At 41.6% G+C, this 12,759-nt stretch overlaps 1 protein-coding gene across 12 annotated transcripts in view; it reads right to left on the reverse strand.

Moving 5' to 3' along the window:
- LOC135215424 (peroxisomal trans-2-enoyl-CoA reductase-like) overlaps positions 1-12,759 on the reverse strand; it is a 468,052-nt gene that overhangs the window by 41,464 nt on the left and 413,829 nt on the right. For 9 of the 12 annotated variants that reach the window (XR_010314679.1, XM_064250048.1, XM_064250056.1 and 6 more), the window contains 4 exons: positions 9,346-9,470; positions 7,890-8,048; positions 2,989-3,150; positions 2,418-2,532 (listed from right to left, as the gene is read on the reverse strand). Coding sequence is in view for 11 of the 12 variants with exons in the window: in XM_064250048.1 (XP_064106118.1) it covers positions 2,418-2,532; positions 2,989-3,150; positions 7,890-8,048; positions 9,346-9,470 (561 nt within the window). In the remaining variant the exon portion in view is untranslated. The remainder of the gene's footprint in view (positions 1-2,417; positions 2,533-2,988; positions 3,151-7,889; positions 8,049-9,345; positions 9,471-12,759) is intronic. The other 3 variants (XM_064250050.1, XM_064250052.1, XM_064250058.1) reach the window with 3 other exon arrangements.

Raw genomic sequence — 12,759 nt, forward strand, 5'->3', positions numbered from 1 at the left:
ACAGACGTCAGGTCCTCCATCCAGGATGGAGCCGGGGCTGCTGTTGCCGAAGCAACAGGGCCCGGCTGCACCTGTCCGGAAGGACCAGCGACTGGGGCAGCAACACCACGGGCTGGGACAACGTCGGCAGGTGCAGGAACAGGAGCCGCAGGTACGGCAGGCAGGTCAGGTACAGCAGGAGACGGGGCAGCAGCCAGCAACATCCTGGGTACCGGCGGCAGGTCCAGGGACGAGCTCTTTGGGCATCGGAAGTCAGGGGCTGGCAGCACGAAGAACCCGGAAGGGGGAGGCACGCCTCTCCTCGGCACGGCAGTGATCGGGCCCTGCACAGCGGCTGTCGGAGTCACTGACATCATGTGCGGGGTGTAGACCAGGTGAGGAGGGGCGGCGTACCCTGGAGTCGAGACATGGTGGTAGTGGTGGTCACCGCTCCATGGGTGACCGGCACAGCACCCGCCAGATGCTGGAGCAGCCCCTGGACGCTCGGCATGCCCTGGAGCCCCAGTGACACCCGCACCTGGCCGAAGCCGTCGCCCGCAGCAGGAGCACCTGAGGAAGCAACAGTCGGGTGATTAGGAGGGGTTCCCCCTCACGTGAGGGGGGCGAGCCTCACCCTGAGCGAACGGAAGACCCCGAATACAAATGCACGTCGTGGCACCTCGCGCCCTCCTCTACGTCGACAGATCGGGCAAAGAGAAGGACTGAGAACCTTCCCCCCCCCCCGAAGGGGAAGGCGCCATACGCTGGAGCTGAGCCGGGGGCAGGAAAGAAGAGGAAGTGTCCGAAACCAAGGGAGTCGCTGGAGAGCTTTCCAACGACTCGTCAGGTCTACGCTTCCTCCTACCCTCGTACAGCACCCACTGCACCTCCCGACCAATTTACACAAAATTACATGGCTCGGTCCGAGGGCATTCACGCCCCCGCACAAGGACATGAGGATCTATCTCGGGGAAAGAGCGAAAGACCCCACACTTGCGGCCCTTCACACCAGGGCAAACTCCGCGGCTGATGGGGGGGTGCGGAGATAGCTCCATTGCACGAGAACCCATAATCAATGTAATAAAAAGTAATAAAGAAAGTCACATACTTACAATACACTTTCACTACACTGACAAAACCAAGTTGAGAAACAACACACGACCAAAGCATCCGACGATGAAGCGGGCAGAGAGCGACGACGAACACGTCCTCCACCAACGCGGCCGAAAGCAAAAGTGATTCTTCACCTCCCAGTCGCGCGGCGCGCACACTGTCGGACAAGCAGTTAACTACCGAACTCCCTTGTTCGAAGCTTACGACTGTTCCAGCTGCCGCTAGTTACCTTCCTATTGTAAAAGGACCGATGGTTTGTATGACGTTATCGGAACAATTGCCGATTTTCGAACATCAGCAATTTTCACTTATCATCAAGCTGTCGGAACAGAACCCCCACTGATAAACGGGGACTATCTGTAAGAGTTTAATGTATATGGTGGGAAAGCTTACAAATGTATAACATGCTTTTGTAATTACAGTTCTAACAATGTCATAAAGTAGCTTCTGAAAAATGCATAAAAGATTGTTTGAATCTGGAGTGCTGGATCTGTGTTTTTTTTTTTTTTTTTAGAGTACGTACTTGGTGCATCATGTAGAATTTTGTTTTTGAAGTGAGGATCCCCTGAGGGTTCTGGCAACCAGTTGGGACCTCACAACCCAATTGTGATGAGGATAAAAATGGGGATTTCTTACTTTATGCAACAAACCAAATATCAGTCAACAGAATGATATCCTCCTTGTTCAAGATCCAAATCATGGATGTTTACTAGGAAAGTCATAACTGTTTTCTGGGACATAAAAAGGTCAACTTGTTGACCTCATAGCCTAAGGAGTCACAAAAACACTGGTGTATACTGTGCAGTACTGAAGTAACTGTCTTGGGTCTTTAATAATTGCAAGAAAATCTCAAAAATAAGAAACTGAAGGAATCAGTAACTACATTTTCATTTTAAAAAAATGCTAACATATGTAAGATGAGGGAATTGAAGAACATATCAATGGTGCAAGAAGTAACTAGTACTACTGTCAAGGTGACTTGTCAATGGTACAACCAAAATTTGGCACTAATTTGCAAACCACCCCCATACTTAATGGTTAAATTTAAACCAAGCTTAACTAATGCTATGATGATTTGTAATCCTTTGGAGTTTTTTTTAGTTAACCATTATCACAACAGGAGATTCAACTTTAAAGTGAATTTATCCCACAAGACTCTTAAAAGTGAACTGTTCTCTACACAGCACTCATGCTCCTTCACATTCACAAGTCTTTACTTTTGATCACATACATTTCAATCAGCAAAAACACTTCATATTATATTAATCAAATCATTAATAAGCAATGGACTGAATTTTCACAATCATACGCAAACCACCTTTTACCTGGAATTTGCCAAATAAGAGGAGAATACAAACTGCCACCACCATCTACTTTCAGTGTTGCACCTGAAATAAATGACGCCCCTGGAGAGAGCAAAAAGCAAGTTGCACTTGCCACCTGAAATATAAAAAAAACAGCAGGTCAGTGAATGTAAGGTTTAACTTACTAGTATTATGTCCATAATTTTGCAGTCTTTTACTAACTGAATAATATTTAATTTCACGCACGCACACTGAAAAGTTGCCCCACAACTGAGTGTAAATAGGATCTCTCAACCCCTTGAAAGAATAAGGATTCTTCATATATTCTTACCTGGCTGCTCCTTCATGCCTAAGTACTAATTGGCTTCAGTAAGAATGGCTTGTATTTTGCTTAAATATTTCCAGTTTTCAATCTAAAGTACATATACTGAAAGGCAATTTTGCCAGTGTAGATGATGCAGTAAAAAACAGTAAGTACGTACAAAAATGTTAACTTCTTACATTCGAGATAATCTAAAAACATGTAGTATACAAGAATTTTAATTTGTTATATTTGAGATACATAGTAGAAAAATTTTTTTAATATACAAACCTCTTGTGTTGTCCCAAGTCTTTTAGTAGGAAGGCCAGGAATAGTTCTTTCAAATATACTAGCATCTCCATAATTTTTTGCAGCAGTTGAGGAATATATAGAGCTTCCAGGGGCTATAGCATTTACACGTACACCCTTTTCAGCCCATTCCACAGCTAATGACTTATGAAAGATGACCAGAATGTATTAAAATCATATCTTAAAAACAATTAACCACTAAATATCAACAATGGTAAAGGAAGGAATATTGCATAACGCTGTTATCATGTGAATGACGAAAAAATCAGAGCACTTGAAAATGATTTCGATAATAACATGAAGTACAGCACTGTAAAAGCTAACCAAAATCTTTCTGTAAAACATTGAGGTAGGTTTCTGAAAAGACAGTGGTTTGTGTTTTAGAAATACAGTATGATTTTTTGGCTTAGTTTTTTTTTGTAATAGCTGAAGTAAGTTTTATGTATTAGCTCTTTTTTTCTCTTCTTGTCTTTTCATGTTTGAATGGGTAGTAGTTCAGCAGACCAACTTTTCCCCCCTCTGCAGTTTGCTCTCCCAAAGTCTGCCCTTCTACTTTGCTTCCAAATTCTGCTTGTTTGGGTGTTTGATAGGAGAAGGTAAGACTTCTTAGCCTTGAAATGAGGTCCTAATTGGTTGATTTGTTTATAGTGGTTAAAGGTTAGAAGTGGAAGATAAAACTTCCTAGCCTTGAAATGAGACAGAGCCTTTTGTTTACTGGCAGAAAACTGATAATTGATATTTGGTATTCTGAACTACTTAAAGGGTTTAAGATTTGAAAACCAAAGTAAAAGAATAGGATGTTAATGCAATGAACATGGTGATGGAACAATGCCAATAGGCAGATGGTATTGTTGATTTTGATTAATGACAATTCCCTGTACATATTGACCGACAGTATATTTTCTGTTACTGAAGTTGTAACGGGCAAGATGTGTGCATGTGTGGGTTGAATGTGAATTTTTCATTGATGAAATTTCATTGCTTGAATTTCGAAGGCGATCCATGCTCTATCATAGCAATCTGACATTGGGAAGGACCAAAATAAGGGCAACCCCCTCCTGGCCCTGACATTCCTGTTCCTTCTACAGTTCTTAGGTGATCTGGCTGCCCTGGTGTAACAAGTCCAGATGGAGGTTCCTATAAAGGAGATTACAGCTGAAGCCCGTTGGAGTTGAGGACTGAGATCTATAAGATCTCACAAAGTACCAAGACCTTGATACTGAGCACCACTACACAGTATTTAAGATGCCAATAAAGATTCTCATGAATTCAAGGTAACCTTGAATACAAATTTGACACTTGAGATATTTTCGGCTGTCAGGAAAGACTTTTCAGCCTTAGATGAAAGACTTGCAGACCTCAGTATGGTGACTAAAAAGTTCTTGAAGGCCACCCACACTGAGACTGGCATACTACTGAAAAAAGTGAGATCCTGGAAGTATGCTAACAAAAATCCCAGGGCCAATATATTTAGCTTCTGAGATCCACATTAGAATCAAACCTAGACTCACAGAACACACCCTTTGCTCATGTAGTACATACTGACTGATCTTAACATACTGACCACCTCAATTCTAACCTCCCCATGCTAGGAGGCTCAGAAACACCTACTCAAGTCCCTAATGCTGATATACTGACTGGGGTGACACTTCAGTGTGTCTCTTCTCACTGATTGGTAAACCCTTTACAGTGGTACCTCGAGATACGAAAGCAAATACAAAAATTTTTGCGGCTCTACAAACGAAAATTGTTCAAGATACGAAAGGTTGTTGCTGTAAAGTCCGAGATTCACCCAGACTACCGATAACAATTTTAAAACTCGCGCGCCCCCAACTGAGTAGACTCACCACCATCCTCCCGCTCTCCCATTGGTTCCTGATGCTAGTTACCGCCATGAGATCCTTCTCTCCTATTGGTCAGCATCCCTCCCATGATGCATCTATGTAGTGGCGCACTTCTTCGGCCACTTCACGGCATCATCGGTATCGTACGCACTCAGTATTCATTCGTTCTATACGATTTAGTTTATTAACGTAAATTCGTTAGTGATTTTGTTGTAGTATAGTACTTTATCGTGTTGTGTGAGAACTTTACTACACACGTATACGTACTACATAACATAATTACGTACAGTATATACGTAGTCATGAGTCCCAAGAAAGTTGAAATTCATGGAAAGAAGAGGATGCTCTCTTTGGAGACGAAAATGGAGATCATTATCCACCGACAATAGGCACCATCCTTAAGCAGAAGGATGTCATCAAAGCAGCTACACCTTCCAAGGGCGTGGCTATTTTGTCCAGCAAGAGGACCCACGTGCATGATGAAATGGAAAGGCTTCTTCTTGTCTGGATAAAAGACAAAGAAATCGCTGGCGATACAATAACGGAGACGGCAATCTCCCACAAGGCCAGCGCTATTTTCGGCAATTTGATTGGCTAGGCCGAAGACAACGAAGGAGAAGGGACATCAACGCCAACCCCAGAGTTCAAGGCTTCGCATGGGTGGTTCGAGTAATTCCGTAAACTGACTGGCATCCATTCAATGGTGCGGCGTGGGGAGGCGGCCAGCTCGGACACGAAAGCGGCCGAAGCCTTTATTAAGACGTTTGACGAGATGATGACCAAGGAAGGCTACAGTTCTCAGCAAGTCTTCAACTGTGATGAGACTGGCCTTTTTTGGAAAAAATGCCTCGTTGGACGTACATCACGCAGGAAGAGAAGAAGCTACCCGGGCATAAGCCTATGAAAGACAGGCTTACGCTCGCACTTTGTTCCAACGCCAGTGGGGATTGCAAGGTGAAGCCCCTACTTGTCTATCATTCAGAGACTCCTTGAGCCTTCAAGTCCCACAAAATGCTTAAGGAGAAGCTGCTTCCAGTGATGTGGAGGGCTAATGCGAAAGCCTGGGTAACAAGGCTTTTGTTCACCGAGTGGGTAAATCTGTGTTTCGGCCCGACAGTGAAGAAATTCTTGGAAGAGAGGCGCCTCCCTCTGAAATGTCTGCTGGTGTTGGACAATGCCCCTGCTCACCCTCCTGGCCTCCAGGAAGATATCCTAGCGGAGTATTTGTTTATCAAGGTTCTTTATCTTCCGCCAAACACCACCCCTTTCCTCCAGTCCATGGACCAGCAAGTGATATTGAACTTCCAGAAGCTGTATACAAAACATCTTTTCAAAAGATGTTTCGACATCACCGATACCACAAACCTCACCTTGCGTCAATTTTAGAAGGAGCATTTTGATATCGTAATATGCGTCCAACTCATCGACCAAGCTTGAAAGGAGGTTTCGAGGTGAACCTTGAATTCCTCGTGGAGGAAACGCTGCCCTGATGCTGTATCCGCCCGAGACTTCGAGGGATTCGTCGTGGGCGAAGCTGGTGCTGCAGATTCAGGAACAGTTGACGATCCTAAACCTGTTTCGCAACCAAATCTTGACGAGATCGTTGCACTCGGCAAGTCCATGGGGCTGGTCGTCGACAAGGACGACATTAATGACCTTCTTGAGGAGCACCAAGAGCTTATGATGGATGACCTGAAGGAATTGGAGGCCATGCAACATAACGTCGTTCAAGAGGAGTTCTCTAGCAGCGGCGAGGAGGAGGACGACGACTCTATGACAACGGCAGAAATTAAGGATGCTCTAGCTGCTTTTCATAAGGTGCAATCATTCGTGGAAAAGAGACACCCCGAAAAGGATTACACAGGTCATATGCTTGCACAGTTTGATGACGTTTGCCTGAGTCGTTTCAGGAACACTGTCAAAAGTAGGCAGAAGCAATCTTCCTTGGATAGTTATTTTTTAAAGAGGCCTTTAGTAGAAGTAAGCAAAAAGGAAGAACCAAGTGATACTACTACGAAAAAACAGAAAGTTGAAAGTGGTGAAAAAGTATGTAAAAATAAAAAAATAAAAATTTTTTTCTTTTTTAATTTTAAGTTTTTTGTAAAGTTAAGTGTTACAGTTTTGTTAATGTGTCATAAAGTTTAGTCTATGTTTTCCTTACAATTTTTTAGGTGTTTCTTAAAGTTAAGTGTCCGTACGTATCTGCCGTTTGTCTTCCTACTCTGTCGCAACTTTCGGAGATAGCCTCGCTCGAAAGGTAAGCTTCCACATTTTGCTACGTACGTATGTACGTACAGTATTTCTTGTATACCATGTACACTAATACACTTTATTTACAGGTATTATGTAGTACATATTAGCAGTACGTACCAGTTAGGTATTGAATGGTCCAAATTGTTGTAGTATTTCATTGTTTATAGGTCAATTTACCTTTATTATGAAATTTACTGGGGTGTTTTTGGAGGGCTTGGAACGGATTAGCCATTTTACATGTAAAATGCGGTTCAAGATACGAAAAACTCATGATACGAAGGCCGCCTCGGAACAGATTAATTTTGTATCTCGAGGTACCACTGTATTAGCAAACACAAGACAATTGTTGAGGTGGAATATGTGGAACTTATGACAGAACCACCTCCCCAATACTGAATGGCATTTGGCCTTTTTCTGTTGGAATACAGAAACTATCAAAGGAGGAAACAGTCATCCTCTCAGCGGGCAAGGCAATCAAAGGGACTGATGCCACCTTTTCCCATTTTGGCTATTGCCAATGGAGTAAATAAGCAAGAAAATCTATTACTAGTGAAGTAAGAAGAATGGAAAATTATAAAATAAGTCACTCCAAACTAACAAACAAATCACACCCCATATCTTTAAAATAAATGGGAGGTAGAAGTGAACACAAAGAAGATAATTATCCTGAAGACCATAGTATTTTAAACCTACTGATGAGTTTTGAACTTTATATTCTAATATTCAAATGATTACTAAACTATGAAAACCTTTTCTATTAAAAATCCTCTAATGCTATAAACAAACCTCATACGGTGTTCCTGGTCTTTTCGTTGGTAAACCAGGACGAGCTTTCTCAAATACAGCAAATTTTCCATAATTCTCAGCTGCTGATGGAGAAAAGATTGGACCTGGAGCAATACCATTAATTCGTACACCATTTTCAGCCCACTCCACTGCAAGGGACTTTATGTAAGAGAAATTATCCTATTAATACAAGAAGATCAGTTACTAATATAAAAGTATTGTAATGATCACTTACTTCAAGTTTAACAAAATTATAGAAAAATATACATCCAAAAATGCAATCCTTTTATTTTATTAATGTCTTAACATCTAGCAAGAGCAGTTAACCAACAACTATTCCACATTTTTGTCGTAGCCAAGATAAAATTCCTAGAAAACCGAGTAGTATCAGACCTGATGATAAAAAACTACATACTGTTTGCAGCAACAGCAGCCTCCTAGTGCTGAGGGCAAAAACAGTTAGGTCAGATGAAGAAGACAGAGGAGTGAAGACTCACTTTATGTCTATGCCACAAGTCAATATCTAAGTTTGGATAATAAACCTGACCAATAACAACTGTATCCAAGAGTTTGAGATGAGAGTAGGCACACAAAGACCACACTTGAGAATAATGCACTACTTCCAACAAGGAAGGAGTTAAAACACTTGAATATAACAACTTTATCCCAAAACATTCTAGATAAATTTCACATAATACCAAATTTTTTACAACAGATGCTTCTTGAGAGTAAATTTCTTACCAAAAATTACAACTAAAATCTTAATACGTAGTGTTATTGACATTTAAAACCATGCCATTCAAAAGTAAAACAGGATGCACAGGCAAAAGTGTTCTGGAGTGACTATCATAATTTATGGGTTAAACTTCATGCACCAAAGCCTACTCCACTCATAAATATGTGCCAGATCTCTATTCAAGGATTCTGAACCACAGCCCTAATGTGCAGAGAAGGAACAACAGCTAAAAGAGTAGCCTTTTGGTTTGGTATAGTTACTTGGAATTTTCTTTTATTTTTAAATTTTAAAATTGTTTATACGTATAGTGAGATTTTATTAGAAATGACCAAAACCTAGATATTAAATGTCAATCAAAATGTCAAATCTAAAAGTATGATTGTCTAGTGGCAATTAAAAACTCATTTTGCACAACAAAACAAACTGCAATTTGTCTACGATGAAGCAATTTTATACAGTAAGTATTTTCCTTGATAAACAGTTTTTTTTTTTTTATAGTTTCACCTCTACTGTACAGTGTTTACATAAATTTTAACAATGGTAAGCATTCCTCCCTTTACCAAATTGACAATATTCATACACAACTTTCTAAAGTCAGATTGATAAATGTTAACAATATCTAATCAAATATACAAAATAATAAATAACTATGTAGCCAATGACACAAACAAAACACATTCGTATATATCAAAATCATATTTAAATAAATAATATGCTTACCTTTGTTAAATTATCAACCGCTGATCGTGCTGCCCCTGTGTGAGCCATCATGGGAAAACCACGAAACATGTCTGCAATGATGTTAATGATAACACCTCCATTTTCACACATCCACTGTTCATACACTGTAAAATAAATGACAGTTTTTTAGTAACAGATAATAAGAGCTTTTTAAGATGTTTCAACCTACAAAAATGACTTTATGATAAAATAAGATTTTATGTATACTTACCAAGTTGTTACATAGCTATAGTTTCTAAAACTGTCGGCAGCTAGAATTTTTGAAATTCGTGGAAGCGCTAGTTTGTTTTGGTCAGGTGATACCCCCCGCCCACTATCGGGGGTGGGTGTGTGTGTGTGTGTGTGAGGAACCAACACTGTCCGAAAATCAGTTGTTTATGCCCTATTATCCATGTGAGGGGATGAGGACGGGCTTTGATCATGTAACTATGGTAAGTATACATAAAATCTTATTTTATCATAAAAAAAAAGTCATTTTTATGTATGCAACTTACCAAGTAGTTACATAGCTGAATCCCACATTGTAGGAGGTGGGATCCATGGATATGCTCATAACTTTTTAAAATTTAATAAATACAAATATATATTTAGAGCTACCATCCATGCAGATGCTTGTTGGTTCCTTACCTGTTAAGAGAGCTGAACAGTTAATTACTGCCTCTGGAAGTCGCTTGTCTTAACTCATAGGGATGTGGCGGTATAGCCATGGCTCGTCCTCTAAACAGTGAAACCCATGCAGCTAAGGAATGTCCGTGGCTAGCATGGTCAACTAAAGGATGCCCCTGCCCAGGGTGCAGTACCAAATAACCAAATGTTACCAGAGTAAAATACATATCACTTCAACCATAACCATAAAATTGACTGAAGGGTACTCCTAGTACATCCATATTACCTCCAGGCTCCCCTAAAAAACTCAACAACCTCGTTTAAGGCGAAGAGATAGGCTAGGAAGGTATGACTTCCTACACACCCATATCTAATGCTGTGCCCGCCGCTAAATACGGACCCAGGGTACTGCAATTTTCATATACTGTTTCAATATCACGCAAGTAATGCGAGGCGAACACTGATTTACATTTCCAATACGTAGCTTGAATAATCGAGTCCAACGAGAGATTGTGTTTAAATGAGAGAGAGGTTGCCACTGCTCTTACCTCGTGAGCTTTCACTTTAAGTTTATTATGGTCGGTTTCTTCCACTTGTGAAGTGAATGAGCATCTACAATCACGCTACGTAAGAAGAACGCCAGGGCGTTTTTAGAAATCGGGCGCGCCGGATTCCTTACTGAACACCATAAACGATCGGACGGGCCCCGAACTTTCTCTGTCCTTTGTAAATAACATTTCAGAGCTCTGACCGGACAGAGCAACCTCTCTTCTTCTTCCGGTCCTACCAAGTCCGTGAGGTTTTTGATACTGAACGAACGAGGCCATGGTTTGGACGGGATCTCGTTTTTTGCCAAAAACCCCAAGGTTAATGCGCAAACGCATTACCCTGTGCAAAGCCTATTCTCTTGTCCATGGCATTTATTTCACTCACTCTTTTAGCTGTAGACAGGGCTATTAGGAATAAGGTCTTTCTCGTCAAATCTCTCAACGATGCTCTTTGCAACGGCTCACACAGTTTCCAACAACCACTTAAGTACTACATCTAGGTTCCAAGATAAAATCTTCGAACCTTTGGGTTTTTTTATATCAAAGGACTTAATGAGATCTGCAAGATCTCTATTTGACGACACTTCCAATCCTCTGTGCTTGAAAACAGATCCTAACATCGCCTTATAGGCTTTGATAGTCGCAGTAGACAGATTTCTATCTGTTCTCAAATATAAAAGAAAATCTGCTATTTCTGTTATAGTTGTTTTAGAAGACGAAACATTATGCTTTTTACACCAGGCTCTAAACACAGCCCACTTTGCCTGATAGACTTTACTTGAAGATTCCCTTCTGCACTGCGCAATAGCTCTCGCCGCTTGTCTTGAAAACCCCTTCGCTCATAAGAGTTGTTGGACAGTCTGTAAGCGGTTAGAGACAGAGTGGATAGTCCTTGATGGAACCTCCTGAAGTGGGGTTGTCTGAGTAGATCTGTTCTCTGAGGAAGTAGCCTTGGCCAATCCACTGGAAGATCTAAAAGATCTGGAAACCATTCCTGCGCTGGCCAGAATGGAGCAATGAGAGTAATCGAAACGTTGTGATGCATTCTGAATTTGTTGATGACTTCTCTCACCATCTTGAATGGAGGAAAAGCATACAAGTCTTTGTTCGACCAGTCCAAAAGCATTGCATCTGTCGACCATGCTTTCAAGTCTGGGGCTGGTGAACAGTAAAGAGGGAGACGATGGTTTCTTGCTGTGGCAAACAGATCCATCATAGGTTTCCCCCAGAGTTTCCACAATTCGAGGCATACCACTGGATTCATCATCCATTCCGTGAAGTACTTGCCTCCTGCGGCTCAGTTCGTCCGCGAGAACATTGAGTTTCCCCTGAACGAACCTCAGAATTAATGTCGTTTGATTCCAATTCGCCAATACCAGCAGGCTCCTTGCTGTCTCGCAAAGAGAAAACGAGTGTGTTCCTCCTTATTTCTTTATGTAGGAGAGCGCTGTCGTGCTGTCCAAGTGTATTGCCACTATACTTTGTTGTGAACTTAGTCCACGAACTTCAGTAATCCCCAGTGGATGGCGGTCAGTTCCTTTCGATTTACGTATATGCCACTGTTTTAGTTCTGCATTCCAAACTCCTGATACAGTAGTACCTCGAGATACGAAAGGCTCAACTTACGAAAAACTCGAGATACGAAAGCCAATACGAAAAATTTAACAGCTCTACATACGAAAAGTTTTTAAGATACGAAAGGTTTCTGAAAGTCCAAGATTCGCCCGAACCACCGATAACAATTTTGAAACTCGCGCGCTGCCAACTAAGTAGACTCGCCACAATCCTCCTGCTCTCCCATTGGTTCCTGATGCTAGTCACTGCCATGAGATCCTTCTATCCTATTGGACAGCATCCCTCCCATCATGCATCTATGTACGTATACGTGGTGGCGTGCCTACCTCGTCCACTTCGTACCAGCATCGTTATCGTACGCACGTGGTATTCGTTCGGCCTAACGATTTCATTTAGTAACGTAAATTCGTTAGTGATTTCGTTGCAGTATACATACTTTATCGTGTTGTGCGAAAACTTTATTGCACTTATACGTAAATTACGTACAAGATAACGTAGTCATGGGTCCCAAGAATGTTGAAATTCACGGAAAGAAGCGAATGCTCTCTTTGGAGACAAAGATGGAGATCATCAAGGAGTATGAAGCTGGTATGCGATTGAGTGTGATCGCCAATCGCCAAGGAATACGGCCAAAATCCGTCGACAATAGGCACCATCCTTAAAC

This window comes from Macrobrachium nipponense, chromosome 5 (assembly GCF_015104395.2).
Source record: "Macrobrachium nipponense isolate FS-2020 chromosome 5, ASM1510439v2, whole genome shotgun sequence".
In the NCBI taxonomy this organism is placed as follows: domain Eukaryota; kingdom Metazoa; phylum Arthropoda; class Malacostraca; order Decapoda; family Palaemonidae; genus Macrobrachium; species Macrobrachium nipponense.